General features: G+C 40.2%; 2 protein-coding genes across 8 annotated transcripts in view; one reads left to right on the forward strand and one right to left on the reverse strand.

Annotated features, from left to right (window-relative positions):
- arhgap24 (Rho GTPase activating protein 24) overlaps nucleotides 1-20,258 on the forward strand; it is a 45,049-nt gene extending 24,791 nt beyond the window's left edge. Inside the window, 8 exon segments of the mRNA XM_089021077.1 lie at nucleotides 10,631-10,753; nucleotides 16,030-16,237; nucleotides 16,422-16,554; nucleotides 16,635-16,708; nucleotides 16,905-17,026; nucleotides 17,090-17,353; nucleotides 17,356-18,211; nucleotides 18,449-20,258. Of these exon segments, the coding sequence (XP_088877203.1) occupies nucleotides 10,631-10,753; nucleotides 16,030-16,237; nucleotides 16,422-16,554; nucleotides 16,635-16,708; nucleotides 16,905-17,026; nucleotides 17,090-17,353; nucleotides 17,356-18,211; nucleotides 18,449-18,725 (2,057 nt within the window). The 3' untranslated portion in view covers nucleotides 18,726-20,258.
- Nucleotides 20,259-20,414: 156 nt separating this feature from the next.
- mapk10 (mitogen-activated protein kinase 10) overlaps nucleotides 20,415-25,238 on the reverse strand; it is a 32,144-nt gene continuing 27,320 nt past the window's right edge. For 4 of the 7 annotated variants that reach the window (XM_089021080.1, XM_089021079.1, XM_089021081.1 and 1 more), the window contains one exon: nucleotides 20,415-24,088. In XM_089021080.1, the coding sequence (XP_088877206.1) occupies nucleotides 23,946-24,088 (143 nt within the window). In that variant the 3' untranslated portion in view covers nucleotides 20,415-23,945. Of the gene's footprint in view, nucleotides 24,094-25,238 lie in introns of all 7 variants that reach the window. The other 3 variants (XM_089021085.1, XM_089021083.1, XM_089021084.1) reach the window with 3 other exon arrangements.

Here is a 25,238-nt window from a genome sequence, read left to right on the forward strand (position 1 = left end):
GTGTGTAAGGCGAAAAGTGTGTCTCCCAAAAATTAATTTCCCACAGAAAAACCATTAAAATGACAATAATCTGTTCCCAGGTCCCCATAAAACATAATTTTCTACTTTCTAATTTTATAAGCCCTAAAACTAGACAACATATATATATATATATATATATATATATATATATATATATATATATATATATATATATATATATATATATATTATGTATTATGTATTATGTATTATGTATTATGTATAATAAATGTGCTATGGTATTATAATTAAAGTGTACTGTATAATAAAGTTGTTTTTTTTTTACCTTTGTGATGGCCGTTAATGGCTTGATGGAATGGAGTGGCCGGTTTTATCAGCATTTATCAGCATGAGGAACGTAACCTTCTTCTTTCACCATCTTGAGGAATGATCCCTTGTAGGTGCTTTCTCTGTGATAATTTTATCTAGTTCCTCAATTGTGTTCTGTTTAGCTGGGTTGATAGCTTTTTGCATCAAACTGGCTTGTGCGGGTTGTTTGTGGAGTCTGATTGATGGGATATTTTAACCTTGCAGTCAACACTCTGCCTTTGAACTATCAAAGTTGAAACTCTCTCACTGTCGTCTGCCTGTCTCTTTAATGTTTAAACTACCTCACCTCACTGCTGCGTTCTTGACCAATCACGTGGCTTTAGCCAAAGTCTGTGGGCGGGGAATAGAGGACAAAAACAGTCGGCTGCCATTTTGTTGTTAGAAGAACAGGCTCATTCGCGATTGACACATCACTCATTGAGGCAGCTACGTGTATGAAAAAAGTTTGTATGCCAAGCTAAAATTTTCATAAAAGTAACGTTTGTAAACTGAAAAGTTCGTAAGCCCTTTTTCATAAACCGATGTATCACTGTATTTTCATTCAAAATAAATACTTGTGTACTTTTTAGGCTATCATTATGTCCTGCTTGGAAATGGTTAAATTCCATTGACAGGTTTCATTGCAATGGTACAGCTTGCGATGCATATCTGTTGGAAGTCTCCCACCAATTTTGGTGGCATGATCCCTGCAGCAGACATCTGCAAAAAGTCCATGATGGAAATAGTTCAATTGTCTCTGGAATTTCCTTTTCTGTGCCATTCTGACAATTCTGATGCATGGAATGATCTGTTTTGCAACAGCTCCCGGTTGATAGCGTGTCAGCTTCTTTGATGTTCCATATCCAAGCCACGTCATTGGAAACGATAAAGTCCCAGCTGAGCCTTTGCTCTGACTTGTTGAGAATACAGTGACTTTTCAATTGAAAACCAAGACTTTGTTGAATTTGGTGACAAATGAGTTTTCAGTGGCTCAACAGCACAATATGGTGTCAAAGTCAAGGCCCGGGGGCCAAGTCTGGCCCACCACTTTATTTTATTCGGCCCGCGAAAATCAATCAAGAATGTCAAATGACATGATGCGTGCTAAATTCCCAACCAAAATTTAAAATTGTCCCATGTCAACCACAATAACAGTGTCACGTTTGCAACCAACGGGTGGCACTGTAGGGCCTGCAGCTGCACAGATGTTCGTATTGCTCAGTGGCAGTTAAAAAGAGTCCTTGGACGACCATTCAGTGTCGGGTCATTGTTTATTTCCCCATGTCAGGTTTGTTCCTTCTTGTCATTGGATTGGATTGGATTTGTCTTTATTAGTCTCGCAGTGGAAACATTTACATTTCACAGCAGCAAAGTGATGAAAGGAATGAAAGTAGAAGAACAAAATACACAAGCTGCTGGAAAGGCAGCCACTCTCACGGCACCGTCTTAAAGTCAAAAGCACAAAAAAAAAACCTAAATAACAAATCACCATGTTTTACTCATGGTTTTTGTTTGCTACTTTGGACCATTTTGTTCGGATGTCTTTGTTGTTTTAGATTTTGTTCTTGACAACTTTATTTAATACAATTTGTCAAATACACCTTGCTTCTCCCCCTCGCCTGCATTTTTTTGGGGCCACCACCTCCCACACCTTGTGACATGTGACAAACAGTCATTATTTTTTTACTTCAAATGTGACAACTAGTTATTTATTAATTTGCTGTGCATTCTATATGTAATATGTGGAGCTGATTAAACATTCTAATGGCTTCCCCAAATTCATAATGGCCCTTGAGAGGAAACCACAAATACAATTAGGCCCGCGGCAAAAAATGAGTTTGTCACCCCTGCTCGACAGCAAGTCCCCATTTTCATATTAATAATCATACATTTTATTTCTAAGCACCTTTCAGAAGAGAAGAACATTCGTTCATATAGGAGCTTAAGTCTGTTTTGGTCCTGAGACAGTATTGGTATCGTATACTTCTGATTTCCAACTATCACATTGGAGACCTTTTCATACCAACTGAGTTTGCAGTACCTTGCTAAAGGATACATTATCAGGGCTAACTCAAACCCAGACCTGTCCCCATGTTAATTCATCAAGTCTCTTCCTTTTGGTCCGGAGATATTAAGCTAATGCTACCATTAACATCTGTGCGAACATTTTGGAACCTCAGTATTGCTCCAAAATTCCAAAGACACCCCCCACTTTCCTTGTGACAGGTTCTCTCTCTGCCAAGGAACTGCACTCAGCATGAACATCAAGGGGCTAAGCAAACTGCCCTGGGGCGCTCCTGTCTTGAGTGGAGGAGGTGTGAGTTGTCTGAACTCTTTTTTTTGTTGTTGAAGTCTTTCATTCGGTTCTGTGTGTTCCATGTCTTAAAATAACATAAAGAGGAGTTGCTCTTCACAGCAGTTTACAACTATAAGATCCTGAACCGCACATGTGGTTTAAATGCCACTTGAGTGTATTTGTTGTCCAAGTATGGAGCTTGAAAAAGTCTCGTCCAAGGAGTAAAAATCCAACTTTAGTTTTAAAAAAAGCACCCAGCTGGCCCATGTGTCTCTTTGATTGAGGCAGACTTCACTCAATGTATGTTCACATCTATGAGAAGCTTTTACACATAAACATTTGAAAAAAAAATTACAGGTGAGGATGTTCATTGGATTTAAATTGTCATTTCCAGATTCAAATACATCAGAATCGGAATCAGAATCGTCTTTACTGGCCAAGTATGTAGAACACACAAGGAATTTGTCTCCAGTAGAACACGCTGCTCTAGTATCATCATCATTAAAAAAGACATGCCAAATAAGTATGAAGAACACTAATAAAGGCTAATCTAATCAAATTCCTTTGTGTAACTGGTACCTTTCAGGAATAACTGTGAGACAATGTGCAAAGTATCCTGCAGACAGTGGTTCAAGTGAGAACAGAGCTGGAGCTACAATGATTATAACGGGACGCTGTTCCGCAGGGTTGTGCAAAATTGCAAATAGGCACTAGAGAGTTAGATTTGGGTATATTTGGGTTGTTTAGAGAGTTAAACGTCTAAATGTCTGTTGGATTTGGTGCGCATGGATCAGTCGCGCCTGCCTGAGGGGAGTCACTGGAAAAGGTGGTGAGCAGGGTGCGCAGGGTCCAGTAGGAAGGGCGGTGCCAATCATTTTTCTCCTACTGTCCGTTGAAGTCGTATTTTGAACACAGAATTGATTGATTGAACAAAAAAGGTCCAAAGTAGCAATTAAAATGATGAGTAAAACATGACAAGATTACTGACAGCCGTGTAGAAATGTCGGAGCACTTCCTGTGGCAGGCCATGCTTCCCTAGCAGCCTCAGGAAGTACATACCAATAAATTGGTTGAGTGACATTTTAGGGGAGGTTTTGGCCACCAACAAGTGACCTGTATGATAGGTTCCCCAAGTCACATTTTGACCCCGCTATGTTCTTCCCATTATGTCATAATACCATGAATGGACAAAAATCTAAAAGAATGTAGCGACAACTGTTAGTCGACTCCAAAAACTCCCCGTCTGACTGCCTGACAGAAGAGCTAGCGTCAAGCTCTGCCAAGAGCTGCTTACATGACTGTCTGCATTGTGATTATCACCCGACGGTGACCCTTTTTTTCTGCTTCTATCCAGCCAGCGCCGCTTTGACTGGCTTTGTCAAAAACAACAAGGATGCGGAGTGGCGGCGGCACAGACAGGGGTTTTATTCGCCAATGCTTGACTCTCACGTATCAAAAAAAATGATGGTGAAAGACGTAGAAATGGGCTTCACTGTCTGCTCCACCTGCAGCGCTCCGCTCAAATCGACGTTGTCAGTCACAAAGCGGCAATATGAAGCGGCGGAGCCCCGACTGACTAATGAACTTTGGATTTATCTCTCTTTCTATCACAATAATGGCCCTTTCTTGACAGGTCCATTCACTAGCTGAAATCAATCCAGCGGATGAAAATGTTCTTTTATTGCCCCCAGGCCAAAGTCATTACTCAGCAAAATGGTGTGAAATTGATCAGGCAATTCTTCTCTCCTCCCTTGACTGCTCATGATTTAGTTTCTCACAGAGGGGGGGCAACCTGTGATGATGTGCAACAATTTGTCACAACAAATAAGTTTGTAGGTTCTTAAAAAAACTTCAAAGGGTTTCTAAACATGAGCTCAGACTACCAATTTTGTCTTTGGGGAGTGCAGGTGTGCACCTGGCCCGGTGGTTGTCATCGGTGCTTATAGGTGATACTAACAGGTATGACTGAGCAACTTGTCTGCGACACTGCTTGTTTTTTTCCCTCTTTTTCGGGAAATAGGTTAAGCTCAAATTCTGGGTGTGCTGAGATGTTTGTTGAATTAAAAGTGGCGACAGTCTGATCCGCTACAAGAACGCATACGATAGATCTGAACTTGTTTTGGATGTTGAAGGGCTTCTGTGATGATTTGCAAGATGGTCGACCTCAAAAAAGCAGCAAGCAGGGGGAGGAGCGGGGTGTATTTGACAAATTAGATTAAATAAAGTCGGCAGGAACAAAATCTCAAACAACAGTCATCAGAATAAAAAGGTCCAAAGTAGAAAACAAAACCATGAGTAAAACATGACTAGACGAAACAAACCTGACAGAGTGAAACAAACAATGACCCGACACTAAATGGCCGTGCCGGGAGTCCTTTTAACGGCCATTGATTAAAATGACCAACAACAGTGCAGCTGCAGGCGGGGCCAACAGTGCCACCCGTTGCTCGCAAACCGGAACGTGACAGAATCAGTGGGAAATGGAGTCGATGACTGCTGACAGTACTTGCGAGACCTGTTATGCCTCAATATTTCTTCACATATAAGGCGCAAGGTCATAGTTTGAAGAAAATTAAGGCTTTTGGATACGCCTTCTAACCCGAAAATACAATAATTAAAAATATACCGCTTTGAGCGAAAAGTGTAAATAAATGTCAGCTTGACAGATGCCACACCTGCTGTCATGCCGTCAGCCATTGTCCATGATGGTATCATGCACTTTGCGTAATTAACTTGAAGGTGTAGTGCTTCTTTGTTTGATTGGAAAATACGCTACTTTTTTCATGGAAGGAATGTACTCAAAATACTAATGAACTCATGCCAAATCAATCAGGTTTTGTGTCATACGGCTAACGAACAAGCCAACCGGTAAAAGGAAGGACAGTGCTTTTAAAAAGACAAAATAATAACAGCCACTCATTTGAGTCGCTCTATAGCTGGTGATCTGATTCTGTCACAAGCCTCTGACCAGACAGTTCCTATTGCTGAAGTTACACTGAATTGCGCTTACATAATAGTGTATTTACAGCAGCCTTGGCAGGACACACACACACACACACACACACACACACACACACACACACACACACACACACACACACACACACACACACACACACACACACACACACACACACACAAACACATACACAGTGTGTTATTTACTTGGCAGGAAAACAGAACGAAGGCTGCCTGGACAGCCCCCCGGTGACCTCCCTTGAACGTGATGACCCCCCCTCAGCACTCCCACCCCATTGGTCTGTCCCGGCAGCTGCATAAGTAGAGAAATCACACTGGTAGATTTGAAGCTTGGATATCATGTTAGCCACAAAAGACAATTATTCAACAATCTTTTGGGGGGGCGCCATGATCAAATCTTTAAACGTTTAAATGGAGTCAGTCGAACAACCCCCCCCTCCCTCGTACCCCACTTGTTGTTACTCATTGGTCATCAGATGGTAATGGATAGCCACAGTAGCTCTATGGAGGTCAGTGTTCTCCGACAGACAGCGTCTTTTGGGACTCAGGTAATGTTGCCTTGATAGCGACATTGTCGGCCATTGATACCACACACCTGGGGGGTGGGGGGACGTCACGAGAAAGGGGAGTCTGGTATGAGATGGGGGGGGGGGGGTGAAAAATGTCCAATGGTGATAGTAGTGGAACACCCAGAAGCACAGAAAAGAGTGAGATTCAAAGATTCCTGAAAGGTCGTGGATGATCCGTTCCATTATGCTTGTCCCCAGATGCATGCAGTGTAGTTCATGAACTTTCAAACTACAGTGATACCTCGGCTTACGAACGCTTTATCTTACAAACATTTCGCTTTCCGAAGATTAAATTTGCGAGAATATAATCTTGGCATACAAACTACTTTTCGGCGGATGAACCAAGCCACACAGCGCCACGGTGGCTGGCGGACGAGTTTTCCACACCCCCTTTGAGTGCAGACGTGGTTTGCTATCGAGTGGAGTACATTTGCTATTATGGCACCGAAATAGACCCCACCACAGGCTAGTGCTAAGCCGAAGAGCACACACAAAAAAAATACGGTCGAGCAGAAGAGGGGGATCATCGAAAAACACGAACGAGGTGTGCGTTTGTATGACTTAGCATCCCAGTACCAGTATGCTAAGTCGACCATTGCTATGTGTGGCTCTGGGTGTTTCTGTGTTGTCTAAGCAATGGTGTCAGGCAATAGAAGAGGTTGAAAAACTTCTGTTGATTTGGATTAACGAAAAGAAGCTAGCATATGACCATGTGAAGGTATTATCGCCGAGAAAGCACGACAACTTCACTCGGATATCATCAAGAGGCAACTACATCAATGACCATAACAAAGGTCAATAAAACGACTTTATTATACAGTAGAGTTTATTTCTTTAATTACAATACAAAAGCACATTTATTATACATAAAATAGGGTATATTTTGTGTCGTTTTAAGGCGTATTTAGTAGAAAATATGTTTTATGGGGACCTGGGAACGGATTATTCTTAATGGTAATGGTTTCTTATGGGAAATAAATGTTTGGCAGACGACCTTTTCACCTTACACTTTCTGAGAACCAATTAAGTTCGTAAGCTGAGGTATCACTGTAAATTGTTTTATTTTGTGAACAATTCTTGTTCTAAAAAAAAGCATCCCCTGGAAGAGATATGATGCGGACCAAAATATATTAAACCTAAGGACTATTTTTAAAAGGAATAAAGATTCATGGCTAATTGAATACAACATTAGCAAAAGCTAAAAGATGACATCATGATGTTTGAACGTGCGTTTGGAAAAGCGTCACGGCGCAAATAGGCCCGGTCTGTTTGCCTATGGGGTCGCGGCCGAGATCTTCCCATTGTTCCCGTCACTGTGCCAAAGAGAGGCGTGTGTTTGTGTGCTCACCAACCCCCCTTCTGCAAACCTTTCTCTTTCACACCCTCTCAGCTGTGTTCAGTCTTCAGTGTGGAACGCCGTCGTCCTCAAGCTAAAGGGATTCCCTTGAAAGACTTTTTAAACCAACCCTCACCCGATTATCCGGGAGTGGAGGTGAAGGTATGGCGACCATGCATAGTTTGCCTTTGTACGGATTATCTCAGTTACTGTCTTCGTCATCAGGTAACATTGGTTGTTTCAGATCACGGCATTGGTGCTTAGCGTTTTGCTTGATGTCCAATGCGAATCAATGGTAGTTCCTGTTTGACTTCATGATTAGATTAGCCTTTATTGGTGTCTTCCATACTTATTGGTCATGTCTTTTTTTGTGATGATACTAGTGCAGCGTGTTATAGCGGAGAAAAATTCCTTGTATGTTATTAAAGATCAGAATCAGAATCAAATACCTTTATTCGTCCCACAATGGGGAAATTTGCAGTCCACAGCAGCAATTGAAAAGGGATGGGGTAGGGGTGGGGGTGAAAGGATAGAAAACAAGATATTCTAAGCATAACAAAATAAAGTGTCAACTGTATACTGTGCAGATGATTCTGATGATGAACTTACGAGAGAACTCCATGTCTCTATTTTAGGATGTTTTGTGGTGACATAAGATTAATGTACAGGTGAATCTCAGGTAATCGCAATCGGGTTGAAAAGTAATTGATTTTTAGTGATCACTTAAAAAAACAAAAATATATAAATACACATGTTTATTGACATGCTTTATCGCTGTATTGTTTAGCAAGGAAAAGATAAAAAGGACAAAAATCTAAACTTTCAATTCGGACGGAAAGCGGGCAAAGTGTTCTACTGTACTTCCATTCGAAACAGAGGACTCCGATTCTTTGTACTGATGGTTAATTCTTCAATGTGATTTCACTTGCATGATGAATACCAACGACACCACCACCGTAGAACTACAAACAAGTACAAAAATATAGCTATTATTTGCACATAAACATTTGGACTTTACATCAATGAAATAAAACGTATGCAATAAAATCGTACAAACCACTTTGCCCGCTTTCCATCCGAAATGGAAGTTTTGATTTCCGTGCTTTATATATTTTCCTTGCTAAACAGTACAGCAATAAAGCAAGTCCATTTTCGCCGTCTTCTCAGTGAAATGAAACTTAAAGTAGCGCGGAAAGTGAATCTGTACTGGCAGTGACAACCCAAAGTAATGTCAAGAAAAATAAAGCACAGCCATCTGCTGGTCAACTATGGGATATCAGTCATAAACAAATGTATCAGCAGTATTTACAAAAAGGTTTCTTCAGCCATCATCTGTACATCATCTCATCCGAGAAGCTTCGTCAGCGAACTAAGATTGGCTGGTAGCTTTGGCCCTATATACAGTAAAGTCTCGTTATATCGATATTCTCGGGAGTCGGAAAAATATCGATATAACCGGACTATCGATATATCCGATCCTGCAGCATGTAAATTTTCTCCTTGCATTCATAGAAATAGTATCGTAATAAGCAGTACTATCGATATAACCGATATCGATATAACGAGACTTTACTGTATATTTAAAACGTGCTTTGATAGGTCCCTTTAGTTTGCTGACGAAGCTTCTCGGATGAGGAGTGAAACGTCCGACACCTTCAAAGAAGTACAGATGACGGGTGAAAAAACCTTTTCATTGATGGACCACTCCTTTACGACTGAGAGCTTACACAGATACATGTTTATTATAGAGAAAATATTAGCCGAGCAAATTTCTGTTATACAAAAAGCGCAACGAAATGTCAAGTCGGATTGATATACAGTATTGTGGTTGTCAAAGCCATTTGCAACTCTTATTTAAATAAAATAAATTAAAACAAAACAAAACATGTTCGGTGCAGTTATTAAATAGCTGAATATTCCACATTTATGTATTTTTGGTTAGTCATGTCCAAGTAGGAGCTGAACACATGGCATCTAACTGGAGCAGCTACATTCGTATCATTGTTAGCACTATAGCTAGCTAGTCATGTACTGTGACTAGCTGGTATGTAAGTGTACGTATGTGTAACAGTCTCAATTTGTGAGTCATTATGTGCATAGCGGAACCCTTTGTTGTGTCACATCTGTTTCAGGGGGTTTGTACGTTGTGGTAGTTCAAGACTGGTCATCATTGCAGCTGGTTTGGTTTCAAATTAGCATGCACAGCTGAAACGGGTAGTTGTTGTTTCTAATAATAATAATAATAATAATAATAATAATAATAATAATCCATTTCATGTATAAGTGCCTTTCAAAACTCTCAAGGTCACTTTACAGTCACAGAATCAGTTTTTCTGTGGCTGAGCAGCGGCAGCCACATGCGCCAGCGTTCACTGAACCGCGAATAACTCAAATAGATAGAAAGTTAGCTAGCTAGCTAATCGATAACTAATATCTAGCTAGCGAGCTGGCTAATAGATAGCTTATGGATAGCAAATATATAGCTAGCTAGATGGCCAGCCATCAAGCTAACAGATAGCTAGCTAGGTAGCCAGCTAGATAGCCGGATAGCCAGCTAGATAGCTCACATGAGCAACATAATGTAAAAAGACCAGGAAGGACCCATTGTACATTTTCTGATTGACATTGACAAAACGATACTACGACATGCACTTTTTTACCATTGATTCAACAGATTACGTTCTTTTTTTAATTTGATGTTTAGTTTGACTGTTTTTGTGCTTTCTCCTGTCTTCCTTTGTAATCAATTGCTTTATTGTTTGTTGTATGAAGTACTGTATTGTTGTCCCATATAGCATTTTTTATACAGTGGTGGTAGTTTTAAAATGTTCTTTACATATAGCTGAGTCAAATTGCATTGAGTCCCCATTTATTCTCTTCAATGGACATTGTCATAGATTGTTGTATTGTTCTTGAAAACCGAGAGTTTGGAATAAATAAGTCCAATATTTCAAAAGAAATAGGTAACATTGACAGTGTCTTGTTTTTAAATTAGGTTTGGGGGCAGAAATGACTGTCCCATTAATTCTAGCATGACAATGGATCTTGAATTGATCTTGTCAAGGGAGTTTTTGCTGCCTGTTCCGGTTTCAGCAAATATGTTCCTTTTTTTTATAACAGGGGGAGACAGAGAGCGGATGACAACAAACCATGAGACCTACCTCCTTATGGCCAGCTCCCAGAATGACATGGAGGATTGGGTGAAGACCATCCGCAGGGTCATATGGGCGCCTTTTGGTGGAGGTGAGTTGACAGATACCCAGTTATGTTGTCTTTAAATCACCTAAATTCGTGAGCTCGGAAAACCTTGCTCTACTGTATAAAACCAAGAAACCACAGAAAAACAAATGAATAAATCAATGACTGAATAAATAAACAAACAAACAAATAAATAAATAAATAAATAAATACATTCATAAATTAATATATGGGTCAATATATGGGTGCATATATGGGTATATACGGGTAAATATGTGGGTAAAAATGTGGGCAAATATGTAGGCAAATATTGTCAAATAAATGGATGTATAAATTGATAAATAAACACACAAATAAACAAACAAATAAATACATAAATAAATTAATTAATTAAAAATAAACAAACAGACATAAATAAAATAATATTAATAATAAATAATGTATGGATAAATTATTGATAAATTATTAATAACTATATGGATCCATAAATGGATAAATAAATTGATAAATATATGGCTAAATATATGGGCAAATAAATCGATAAATAAATGGATTAATTTATGGAAAATAAATAGTGACTGTAAAGTGTCCTTGAGAGTTTTGAAAGGCACTTAGAAATTACATGTATTATTATTATTATTATTATTATAAAAATATATGAATAAATGCTATATATGGGCAAATAAATGAATAAATGAATGCATAAATAAATACATTCATAAATACATACATAAATACATAAATAGATACATAAATACATAAGTAAATTGTGACTATATTATTCACATCGACATTTAATGTCATCTGATTGCTACATGGAGATGATCAATTTAAATCATTTTAATAACTACAATGAATATTTTTTTCTTTTTTTTAATTCAGTTAGACAGTTTTTATTAGTTCTTAGTTTTCAAAAAATGAAGTTCGGTTTTATATTTTATTGGTCTTAGTATTAAATCTCGCGTTTGAGTTTTTTTTAATATACACAGCATTTTCAATTGCACGAAAAAGTAATCTGTAAACAAAAAAAAGGAAGTGATGAAAATGCATTTTCAACCAACTAATTATTGTTAGTTGTTTAGCTTTCATTAATCTCTGAAATTACTGATTTTTTTTTTTTTTTTTTTTTTTTTACAATTAAGTACGAGAGGTTGTACACTGCCTTAAAGGACAACCTCCGTTTCCTTATATGGAGCTTGGACACCCTTTTCTGATGGCTTTTGGGTGCAACACAAAGACCAGACCAAACAATACAGCCAAATACATTGATCACGTCAATGTATTTTTCTGTATTGAGGTGACGTCGGTTGTCCTTTAAGGCAGCGTACAACCTCTCGTACTTAATTGTAAAAAAAAAAAAAATCAGTAATTTCAGAGATTAATTAAAGCTAAACAACTAACAATAATTAGTTGGTTGAAAATGCATTTTCATCACTTCCTTTTTTTTTGTTTACAGATTACTTTTTCATGCAATTGAAAATGCTGTGTATATTAAAAAAAAACTCAAACGCGAGATTTAATACTAAGACCAATAAAAATAAAACTGAACTTTGAAGGACTGCTACAATGTGTCTTTTTTTCGGTCAGGGGGCGTTCCTTTAGTGACGTCACGTACGGACTCGTCACCAACTCAAAAACAAGACTTACTGAATATTCAGCGCAAGTTTTTACTTTGCTCAGTTCATGGGGTGCTTATTGCGATGCACACGTGCCACATGTGTAGGTGGACCACCGTGACCACCGGAGGCCTCGTTTGCCCCCTCACTATGGACTTTTATGTCCATCGCAGTTGACTGCTCTTGAAAAGGATGAGCCATTTGTCAAAGATGCCACTCGAAACGTGCCCCTCTACACACACCAACACACAGACACACATTTTTACATGCACGTCCTTTGACATTGTGCTGCAGCAGCAGATTGAGGCCCGATTGGCTGTTCAGTGGCCTCACAGTACGATTCGGAGCGACTGATCAACCGGGAGTTAGCCGTCATGTCGTGTTGGATCGTCGACCAGCTTGTGGTTTGAATTTCGACTTTCTGGGGATGTGCTGCCGTGGCCTCTCCTTGTGGATTCTTCCAGATTTACTGCACGGTAATTAGCGGTCGGCTTGTCCTTTGGGAACGTTTGCATGTTAACTTTGAACGTTGGGACGAGTGGTCTTTTGGAGATTTGGCCTTCAAATTAAAATACAGCAATGTCTCATAATGTAACTTTTAAGCTAGCCTATACTGTAATAGTGGTCCAGGGAGGTGTTTATTTACTCAACTACAGAGGGAGAAGGCTTTCATTTGTATTCAGAGGACAAGTAGTGCAAATGTGGAGAACAAAAAAAAACAAGAATAGAGCCAGACAAGGTCGACAAAAAACATGACATTGACGAGTAGCCAGATTTCAGAGTTTACTCGGTTCATAGAACGTCGGATCATCTTGAAAGTTGCACAGGGAACTTGTTTACAGTATGTGGTAAAACTCTGCACTTAATCTGACACACTGTTTATTTTCCTTGGTAGGGCCTACTGTTTTGGTTCATAACTGTGTTGAAATGGGGTTGACAGCTGGTGAACATGGTCTTTTGTCATTATTACATGCCGGAGAATTTTTTCATGGCAGTCTTGAGAGAATTAATCTCGTGTATTGTAAACATTGTTTTTTTAACTCATTCACTGCTATCCCTGAATTTTTTCGGAATTTGAAAATACTGTAAAGTCTCGTTATATCGATATCGGATATATCGATAGTCCCGGTTATATCGATACTATTTCTATGCACGCACGGAGAAAATTACATGCAAACAGGGTCGGATATATCGATAGTCCCGGTTATATCGATATTTTTTCGGACTCCCTTGAATATCGATATAACGAGACTTTACTGTATAACGTGCAGCGCCTATACCGAATTTGTACGGGTTTTGTTTTTTTATGCTTGGGTGGCGATAAAGCGCTGGTCAAACCGCTGACAATGTTTTCCCCTTCCACAAGGGGGCAACATTTCCCTTTTGTCCATGTTTGCGCTTTGTTACAGCTTCGACTGTTATTAAAGCGCTATCATCAGCTATCTATCTGTCTGGCTGGCTAGCTATTGGCTATATATTATCTGTCTTTTTGAGTTACTTCCGGGTTGGGTGAGCGCTGGCGCGTGTGGCTGCCGCTGCTCACCCACGGAAAAATGTATCCTGTGACTGTGGAGTGACCTTGAGAGTTTTGAAAGGCGTTTATAAATAGTGTAAAGCATTTTCTTTGATTATTAATGTGAGTTTTGGGGTAAATGCATTGTAAATCTCGCTGGCTATATATGAGTTATTTAGCTAGCTACCTAGCTAGCTATCATTTTGTATATATTAGCTATTAGCTATCTAGCTGGCTAGCTATTAGCTATATATTAGCTATCTTTCTATCTATTTGAGTTACTTCCGGATTGAGTGAACGCTGGCGCGTGTGGCTGCCACTGCTCACCCACAAAAAATGTATCCTGAAAAAGTGACCTTGAGAGTTTTGAAAGGCGCTTATAAATGAAATGTATTATTATTATTATTATTATTATTATTATAAAACAATAAATCTATAAAGATATGTACATGTACAACTGGCGAGAATACTACATATGTTACTACAAAAATGTTCGTTTGTGCCATTGCTTGTAACTCGAATGTTCGTAAGTAGGGGAGCGCCTGTATTGCATTTTATTTTGTACATCCGTCCCCATTTCAAGCTCATATAACTCCAGACCCATATCAATTAGGAATTAACTCTTTTTTGAAAGAAGATAGTCTAAGATTTCTATAATAATCTTTTATTAAATTATTGGCATCTTACCATGGGAAATATAACCATGTTTGTACTTCTGTTTTGACACCATTGATGAAAACGTTCAATACCAAAATACACTTCCTGCATGTTATGTCATCACTTTATAGGTGAGAGGAATTTTGACTTTCATCAGGCAAGCAAACTAATGATTTCTAAGAATTATTTTGTGAACTGGTTCTCAAAAAAATCAGTTTTTGATTCAGATCCGTTGTTGTAAATCTATTTACTAAACTGCAGATGGATGAGTTATTCTTAGAAGCTCATTTTTGGGATAATAGTACACTACATTACAATGTTTCATGTGTTCATAAAATTTGCCAAGTCTTCACCCCTCACTCGTTCATCAGGCTGTTTACTTCCCTTATCACATTTTTTCTTTGCGACCTGCTTTAAACAGGGTTAGCCGTAGGTTATCTTTAAATGAAATATCAGGCGTTTGTGTCAAAAATAAGTCACACAATTCTATAGGGTTCTCACATTCACACGGGCACACATGTGACTTGAGAAACGTTTCAAGACTCATGACTAGGCTGACCTCCTTTTTCTTTCCTGCTCAAAACATTCCTCACGCTTTAGTCAGCTGAACCCAGACTCCTTGTCAACAATATTCCACATCTGAAAGGATCGATAGCTTCAAGTGTTGTGATTTTAGTTATTTTTTTGGGTGAAACTGTTTGCTTTCCATGGATTTTGTTTCAAAACAAATTTGGGAGGTAAAATGGTGGAATCCAAGCACTTGAATTTAAGAGGGTCTGGTGTGCTGTCTTTCTGTAAATTACTCAACAAGCGCTTTCTACTTGAGTTGATGAAGTGTGTCAGCTTCAAAAGGGGTGAGTACAAAAAAAACTTTATGAGATGTTACCAGCGTTCCCAACATGCAGTGCTACTTTTGTCTTAAATGAACCAAAATAGACGTTTTTATTGGATGTACGACAGTACACTGTACTGTCTGTGTCTAATTGTCGAAATAACTAGCTATCTAGCTATCAAGCTATCTAGCTAGCTATCTAGTTTTTTACATGTTTTAATATTTTTATCACATTTTAAAAAAATGGTGAGCAAAATAGTTAATTTGAATGAAGTGTTTTCGAATACCCTTGACTGAGCAGCAGTTTTTCAACCCTCTAGACATGCTATCTGTTAGCATGTCAGTGGGATTTTTCATTAGTCAACGTTAAGTTAGTCGTAGCTCTTCCAATGGTACCATAGTTTGGTTGTTATCACCTGATAGTGTAATTTTGTTTGTTTTAATTTCTAGTTTTTGTTAGCATGTGAGCTTAGTAGTAATTTTTTTTTTTGGATTCATTTTCTGCATGTACGTAATTGGCTGGCAAGTAGTTCTGGGTGCACTCCTTACTGCCCAAAGTCAGCTGTGATAGGCACGTCTGCAACCCCTGTGATTATAAACGGTTCGAATAATAGCTGTATGGATGGATTTTACGCATCTGAGTATTATTCTTTTTACTTTCCTTTTTAACTTCATGTTTTATTTTTCGCGCATTACGTTGTAGGGATCTTTGGCCAGAAGCTGGAGGAAACGGTGCGGTACGAACGTCGCTACGGGAACAAGATGGCACCCATGCTGGTGGAGCAGTGCGCGGACTTCATCAGGCAGCGGGGGCTTTGTGAGGAGGGTCTCTTCAGACTTCCCGGGCAAGCCAACCTCGTCAAAGAGCTGCAGGACGCCTTTGACTGCGGAGAGAAGCCCTTATTTGATTGGTGGGCTTCATTTCTCATGTGACCAACAGTCAACATTTCCCCTTATCTCAAGAACCTCCCTCGGTTCTAGCCTACTATGGCGAGTTCCTTTGACGGTCTTTATAGAACTATGTTGTAAAAACAACCCTGAATTGACAAGACCAAGTGACCCCGACCCCTCCCCACATCTTTCTTGTCTTTGCAGCAACACAGACGTGCACACGGTCGCATCGCTGCTTAAGCTCTATCTCCGAGAGCTCCCCGAGCCCGTCGTTCCTTTCCACAAGTACGATGACTTCCTGGCTTGCACCAAGCTACTCGGCGTAGAGGACGACACGGTGAGATAGACCCCCTTGAAGGGGTGATTTCGGGGCCACTCATGGCGACATAAGGGAGTTGTACCTTCTGTGATTGGCAGGGTATGAAAGAGCTGAAAAAGCTTGTGGATGGTTTACCTCCGGTCAACTATAATCTTCTCAAGTACATCTGCAGGTACCCACTATGATTGGATTGAAAATATTTGGAGAATTAGTAATGTAGAAAAAATAAATCCTAAAATTACTATGCAGGAATAAAATTGATCTTTTGGCAGAACTAAATCCTATTATGACAAAATGAAAATTCAGCACTGTAAAAATAAAGTTCTTCTTTCCCAGAAAGACTGATGTTATTTCAATCCCTTTGGCAGATTTCTTGATGAAGTCCAGTCATATTCCGGAGTCAATAAAATGAGTGTTCAGAACTTGGCTACGGTGTTTGGGCCAAATATCCTCTGGCCAAAAGTCAAGGATCCAGTTGCCATCATGGAAGGTTTGTACTGAACGTTCTCCAGAAGTTTCCTCGACAGACGGTTGATTGTTGTTATGTCGACAGGAACCGTCCTGGTCCAGCAGCTCATGGCTCTTTTGATTGGCCGGCACGACGCGCTCTTCCCTCTGGACGAGGATAGTCCCGCCGCTACGTCGGATCTTGGCAATAACAACAACGCAGAGTTGCAGAGGCAACCCCCAGCGCAGACGACGGTACCGCAGAACATTGAGAACAATAACGTGCAGGCGTCACACCAGTGCGTCTGGGAGGCGGTTGACTCTCCTTGCCGGCATGAGGACGACCGAGGTTCGCCACGCTGTACCAGTCCTCGAACATTCCGGGATGCTTCGACAACACTCGGAGCCCGCCGATTACGGTTAAAAAGAACCCTGCATTTAGTAAAGGAAGCGGGATTGTCACCAATGGATCCTTCAGCTCCTCACCGCCCTCCTCTGATCCAAACATGGATAAGTGTCAGATACTGATGAGCGGTGGTAGATTACCGGGGCGGCGCAACGGGACGCCAAAGGGCTCAGGGACAAAAATGGGTACTGCGGGCGTAACGGCCGGGGGCAATGCCAACGGGGTTCTTCGCATGGGAGTCTCCGGCCCCGATGCCATGTTGGGGGTCCTGAACGGCCAGGGCGGTCTTTGGTTACCGAACGGATGCGTCACGCTACGGGAGGCAAACAAAGTTGTACGCGACTATGCTAATGGGGATCAAACGTGTAACCAGAACCGCTTGTCCACGTATGACAATGTGCACCTAAACCATCAGAACCTCCAACAGCACAACCATGTAGCCCACGTGGCGTGTCTCAATGGCGCCTGCGAGGATAAACAGAGCGTGGACAGCGCTACCTGGTCCACATCCTCCTGCGAGATCTCCTTGCCAGATAACTCGACATCCTGCCGTTCCTCCACCACCACCTGCCCCGAGCAAGACTTCTACGTCGGCCATTATCAGGACACGGATGGCCTCAACCAGGACAACGGCGGTGGAGAGTCGGGCGGCGACGATGGTAGACACACCATCGCAGAGGCGGCGGGAGGGGATGCTCCGGTGAGGAATGGCGGAGGAGGTGGTGGAGGAGGAGGAGGACACAGCGCCTTACACAGTTTGGTGGCCAGTCTCAAGCAGGAGATGCTCAAGCAGAGGTCCGACTATGAGGCCAGGATAAAGAGGTAAGAAAACCCCAAAAATATTTAGATAGATATAAATCTCTATTTCTATCGATAGATATGGTATGACAAAGTCACAAGGAGTCCATGGACCACCACAGAGACCCGCCGCAGGATTTACAATGCTGTACAAGCATTAGCCAGTCCAGATGGTTAAGAGGCTCCTCGCCTTGGGAGACCGACTCTATGTGACAGACATTACCTTTGTCCCATGTTCACCTCCCTCTACCCTTTTTCCAGCCTGGAACAGCGCAACCTGGACCTGGAGTCAGAGATGGTGAACCTCCATGAAGAACTGGACCAGGAACGTAAGAAATACACCATGGCTGAGATCAAGCTACGCAACGCCGAGCGTGCCAAGGAGGACGCCGAGCGCCGTAATCACATGCTCCAAAAGGAGATGGAGCAGTTCTTCTCCACTTTTAGCGACCTCACGGCCACCGGCGCCAATACTACCTCCGTCGCCACGGTTGACCCACGCCGGCCTGATCGCAGCAACCCAATTTGGATTAAGTGAAGGTGGGCGGGTTGAATTACCTTAGAGACTAAAGAGTTTCTCGTGACGGATTCTCACAGGATTTGGCTATCTGCTGTGGCGGGTAACTCCTGGTAGCAAATTACAAAAAGTGAAATCTGAACAAAAAGTTGAATAAGATCAATTGAGATTTTCGAAGATGCTAATGGAGCAGGACATGCGTTAGCTGTGATCGCAATCATCAAACTCCAATGCTGTCTTCACTTTGGCTAGTATGTGTAGCTTAAAAATACCAGGGAAATACAGTAAATCGAAAAATCTGAAAGTTTGGCAGATTAGGTGTTGACCATGTATTCTAATCCTAGTAACATGGTGAATGTTATGCTACCGCGACTGAGCAGCTACAACTAGCATTGACACAAAATATGGGACAAAAACTGCTCACCCACAGAAAAACTGATCCAGTGACTATGAAGTGACCTTGAGAGTTTTGAAAGGTGCTTAAAAATGAAATGGGTTATTATTAAAATAATTGTTTGTAACATTAGCATTGTGCAATTGTATGTCAGCAACAGCTTCCTGACCCCTACAGACTTAGAGGATCTAAACGCAAGATGTCAAAACTGTCTTATAATGTGATATCTTCATCATCTGGTGCTCAGTATTGACAGCTGGCAGACTACTTTTCCAAGGCAATTTCATCTGAGAAAAGGAGTTTGTACACAAGTCTTCAACGGTGTCTGTTGTGTTAGCAACTTCTTCCTTCATTAGCCTCACATAGCATCCTAACTGCCTCTTCACAAATCTGCACATTTCATGAGCGGTAGCTAGGACGTGGCGGTGAAAAGTTTTAATAACCAGGACATAATATCAATGATGACGTCACCTGGGGTGACGTCTGTATGAGACTTTGTGTAAATAGAACAGTATTTAAATTCTCTCAAAGTCTTTGTTTCACGTTGGATACAAAACCATTGGTCCTTGCTCTTTGTTGTCCGTTCTGTACATAAAGCAAAAAGCAGGAGGGAATGCTCATCTTTTGTATCATGTGTATATGTGCAACTAAATATTCATACATTTTCACACCGTAAACGTGCTTGCACTTCCTCATTCTTGTTCATGCACATTGGGTACATGACCAAAAAAAAAACAGCAAGTGTGTAGCAAGATGTTCATGGGGGAATGTCTATGATGGACTCGTTCTCATCATATGTTGAACCAAATAAACTGTACGGTACGAGACAGTTTTAAACCTGCTGCTGGTCATTGCAGGTGCGCTAAGATGTGTTCAGGTGCTAGGTGGCTACATGTTAGCATCACTGTATATACATTGTTCATCCCATCATTTTACCTCCCACGGACATGGTCTCACTCAAATAGTAGCCCTGTTTGTTGGTAGCCAAATTAGCAAACCAGGCATGTAAAACCCTGTCTTTGTGCATTTCCCTCACCAGAAGATTCATTTTTCTTAATGGTGACAGGTGAAGTACTGCGACTTATGTGGAATGATCCACACAGAGAATACTTGATTCTTCAAGAAATGTTTATACAAACGATAAACATGAATAAAAAATGCATACAACAAATACGAATTGCTAGTATTGAGTGCTTTTTTTCAATGATAGCTGGTTGCAAGTATATTCAACTGAAAAAAAAAACGTTTTTAGATGGACAGAAATGATAAGTAAAAGTCAACACCAAGGATCACACATTTGTCAAAGATTTTGTTTATTTTCAGTCACATACATTACATACTATTGTCATATTTTTACATACACAGTTCCTTTAAAATGTGTTTGGAGTAACAGCTCTCACTTATTTCATTTCATTTTTTTCATCTTATGCAATAGTTTCACACTTTTATTTGACCGAAGCATTTGGAATCATCCGCAGGAAATAACTTGTGTTTGATTTACTGTCAACCCAACAAAATGCTGAATGAAAACATTGCAAAATGAAAAGCGATAAAATGAGTTGATTCAGATGACCTATACATTGTATGTATGTCATCGTTTAGGTATGACGCGTCTGCTTTTATTGCGTTCATTGATTGTTGTTATTTACAATGTGACAACAAAAGCCTGTGACCCGATAAATACATTAATGGAAACATCCCTCAAGATAAAAATGAGGATTTGCTGTCATTCACCAAAAAAAAATCAAGACAGGATTTTTAGATAGTTATGATTTCAGTTCTGATTGTGTTGACTTGCTGGTTTATTTCAATCAAACGCTCACACACGCACAAACACACCCGACAGTGATGACATTATTTTCTTCTACTTTTACATTCAGTGCCGACAAATCAGCATGGACCCAAAATATGTTATCATGTATTGAGTTTTTTTGCCAAAATTTATTTAAATATATAGTAAATGAAATAATTCAAAACTGTCAACGATGTTGTAAAAATGAATACATGTGAATAAAAAAATAGCTTACATTGTAAATATTACTAAATGGGCATAATTGTCACTTTTTCTTCACAGATTTTTAATAGATTTGCAAATTCTATTCATTATTCATTAACAATAATTACTTTTAATTAATGCATTTCTTTTTAAAACTTATCTGCCACAAAAAGCACCGTGACGTTTATGGCCAATACACGACCGGGATAAAAACACTTTGTAGAAATGGGTATGGGGCGATTGGCCCACCCTCTGTCACGACGTTAAATCATTCAGTGCCACCGTAAAGGCTTTCTACGATTTGTATGACATTTATTATTTCACTTACTTTACATTTATTTCCTTTAGGCAAAAAAGAAACAACTCCAACATTCTGGACTAGTACAAGAAGATGAGAAATGTACTTTCAGGAAAAATAAATAACCCACGAAATTTAAAGATACAGAATTAAGTGTGCAATGGTTTAAAAATATCCCGCAATGTACCCCCCGTCCTCAAAGAAAAGGGGAAGGGGGGAATCCTCGTAAATATGGAAAGTTGCACCCTGTTAAAGACGGAATGGCCCCGACCGACCGGACCCTGAACGCAACACCAAACTGTTCGCGAGCTTATTCTGGAGACAGCGCCCTCTTGCAGGCCTTTTAAAGATACTGCAGGTGTACATCAAGACGGACTTTTATGTTCCAAAAGCGAACTTGTAAGTAAATATCGTTTAATTTTACACCGATTTCAGCAGCGGATATTTAACATTTGAAAATCAATATAAATAACATAAAAATAGATTATAGCACATACCTTGCTGAGCCATGCGATGCGATGAGATGAGTGATGGACATTAATTTGTTTGTCATAGCTTGACGTGTATCCCAATTATTTTGTACTTCTAAGGCAAAATAAGTTTTGTTATGTGTCATTGTGCAATTTAAAACATTCTAGTGAAACAATTTGCCATCGCCAAAAGGCACTCGCCATTTTCAGCCTCCAAAAGAAATATTTTGTCAACTTTAGCTGAGTAATCCTCTTGGGCCACGATTACTGTTATTTTACTTTTTTCATACAAAATCAACTTTTTATTATTATAATGATAATAAGTATAGCGCAGATCTGCGCTAAGGCCAAAAGAAGGTACAATAATTTATTTTGTTTAACTTTGTTAGCTAGCTAACAGGCTACTTCCTGGTTCTTAGAGTGCAAACTGGGTACCATTCTGATTAGGTGAAGGTGGAGGCTTCAATCCATCAATTGCCTTTCTCACACTTTCTGTCCGCGATGCAGCCAGAAGTGGATCCAATTTTTCTTGTGGGCATCAAGAAGGTAGAGATATATTTATGTAATTTAAAATCGCAGTACACTCTCTAGTCATAATCAATATAAGAGTCGAGATCAAAATCGTGGTGCAGCGTTAATAAGGGAAACAAAAAATGAGAAACGATCTATGGTATCTTCCAGTATCAAAATATTACAACACATCACATTGTTATCTTTGCTAATTCAAAACATATCACTCTGTTGTTTTTATGAAAGAGGATGTGTTTGTTTGAGAAATGTGGTGATGTATGTGTCGGGATATTATATACTGCCTTACCAAAATGTTTTTTAACCATTTTTCATAACATGAGCGCTTGGAAAAGATTCTCAAATACACGAGAGCCATCGGCATCCCAATAATGGCATGAAACTTAGCATTGCTGTTACGGTTCGCACTGCCCACTTTTTGCTCTCAATAAAAGACATGCATTGTGGTGACTGATTGTTTTGGTGGAAATGGATTTGCATCATCTTGCAGGCCCAAATGAAAGGAAAATGACAGCAAGATATACTTTTGAACAGCAACATAAGCCCTAATTGTCTGGAACAGATCTTCAATAATGTCTGTTTTTTTCTGCTAGTTGACATAAGACATACATAGTTGACCGACCAAAGCATACAGTGACTCTTTTGCAAATATGAATTGAAATCATGCACAAGTGCAGCAACTGGCAGGAGCAATTCAGAACGAAAGGTGCATTAACGGTCTAAGTAAGATAATGACAAAAAATGTGCATACACTCAAAGAAGTGTCATTCTATTTAAATGAAATTCTCCGTATGTTTTTTTCAGTTTATTTTATCACTTTGAAATATTTTTCGTGGCAACCTGTATTTTTAATTGATGACATTTTTTTTGTCCCATTTAATTTTCAAGTATTTATTTTAGCTTCAATAATAATCAGGCAAAATCAGCTTTGTGGCACAGGTTGACATAAAACATATTTTAGTGTAATAAAATAAAGCAAGCAACAACAAAAAAAAGCCCATCAAAATAAAATAAAAAACTTCCAACATACTGGCCGTTAGTCCCATTCCAAGTGCCCTTCGGCTGTACACGATTACATTATTTACATCACATGGTGTAATTATAAACACACGCGCACACACATTTTAAGGGTTATTTTGGACAAAGTACAGTGGCGAGGTCACATGAGTCCAAAGACAGGAGTGTGTAATTTTTTTGGGGGTGGCTAGGGGGGACGAGGCCATTTGAAGGGGCGGCAGGGGAGCAGCAGCCAGCCAGCGTGTGATGCTTTTACATTGAAAGGAGATGCAAGTCAAAGCTGCTTTCTGTATGCAATATACGAGGGCTTATAGAAGCAAAGCAACTAGAGGATCATCCACATTAGTGTATAACTTTAAATGCCACTGCTGTTTTTTATTTTGTTTAGCATGACAACGCGCAGGCTTGATCGTCTCCGATTGATTGTTTGACATTTTTCCTATTTTCCATTTGTTTCCGATTGCGCTCCTCTACCCCTCGCCTTTCTTCTACTTCCTCAGCGACGGAAGAAGGCGGGGTTTCGCAAGCAGGCGGCTAGTCACCTGCAACACCCCAATGGCCCCGCCGAGGTCTCCAGGCTGCTGTCAGTATCTGAAGCCAGGGTCTGGTCGGTGGACATGGATGAGATGTCGTTGATGGACGAGGACTGAGGGAGGCTCTCGCTGCTGTTCACGGCTGCACCTGCGCTGAGGGAAGCAACGGCGGCGCGGCGGTTATAACATACCCGGGCGCCATCATCGGCGCTGGAACAAATCATGCTACACATATCAAGGGGAAAAAGACGGGAACCCAATGCAAGGTGATTGGACGACACATTACAAACGTGGTTATTGGGACTTGGGTCCGGTGGGTTACACAGAAAAAAATAAGGAGCGAATAGCCCAAAAATGACCGAAATTGACTATATTCTAAAATATATACGGTAAACTTTTGTAATAAAATAACGCAGTGTAAAAGGGTTTCACCCAGCTTGTCTAACTAAACACGTTATTTTGATAAATATTACATTTGTGGAATATTAACTATCCACCCATTTTTACTCATCTGAGAGTCAGCCATTTTGTTTTGTACTGTCATTTGCTGTCCTAATCCGAAGAGCTTCATCAGTAAACTAAAGTTATGCTGGTAACGCTGACTGTTCAAAAACATCCACTTAGTGACAAGTTATATTATTTATAAAAGAGGCAAATGTTTCTTGTGTGTCAACTGTACTTCTTTGAAGGTGTGGGACATTTCACTCCTCATCCAAAGTGCTTCTTCAGCAAACTAAAGTTGTGCTGGCAACCCTAATGGATAGAGCTGGCCGTGCCAGAACGCTGGTCCAATAGGTCCCTGCTCTAAGGTTGGGGGAGAAGTGGACCACTCCCTGAAATCAATCAGATTACCTCTATTGTTCTATCCCTGTCTCTGGTTTCACCTCATTAGTCAATCTGATTACCTCTATTGTTCTATCCCTGGCTCTGGTTTCACCTAATTAGCCAATCTGATTACCTCTCCAATCTGATTATGTTTATTGTTCTGTCCCTGTCTCTGGTTTCACCTCATTAGTCAATCTGATTACCTCTCTTGTTCGATCCTATCAGACCTATAAGAGCAGAGGTCTGGCATGGCCACCTCTATCCATTAGGGATATAGGGCTAGGGTTACCAGCACAACTTTAGTTGGCTGACGAAGGTCATCGGATGAGGAGCGAAACGGCCGTCACCTTCAAGGAAGTTCAGATCCTACATACATAGTTATGGAAGACACAGAGCCTACACAGACATATTTATGGAAGACACACTTTAAAACTTTCTGACTTGAGTGTTTGTAAGGAAATGCTAATTTCAGT

This window comes from Hippocampus bargibanti, linkage group LG18 (genome assembly GCF_051943395.1).
Source record: "Hippocampus bargibanti isolate YZ-2025 linkage group LG18, ASM5194339v1, whole genome shotgun sequence".
NCBI lineage: Eukaryota > Metazoa > Chordata > Actinopteri > Syngnathiformes > Syngnathidae > Hippocampus > Hippocampus bargibanti.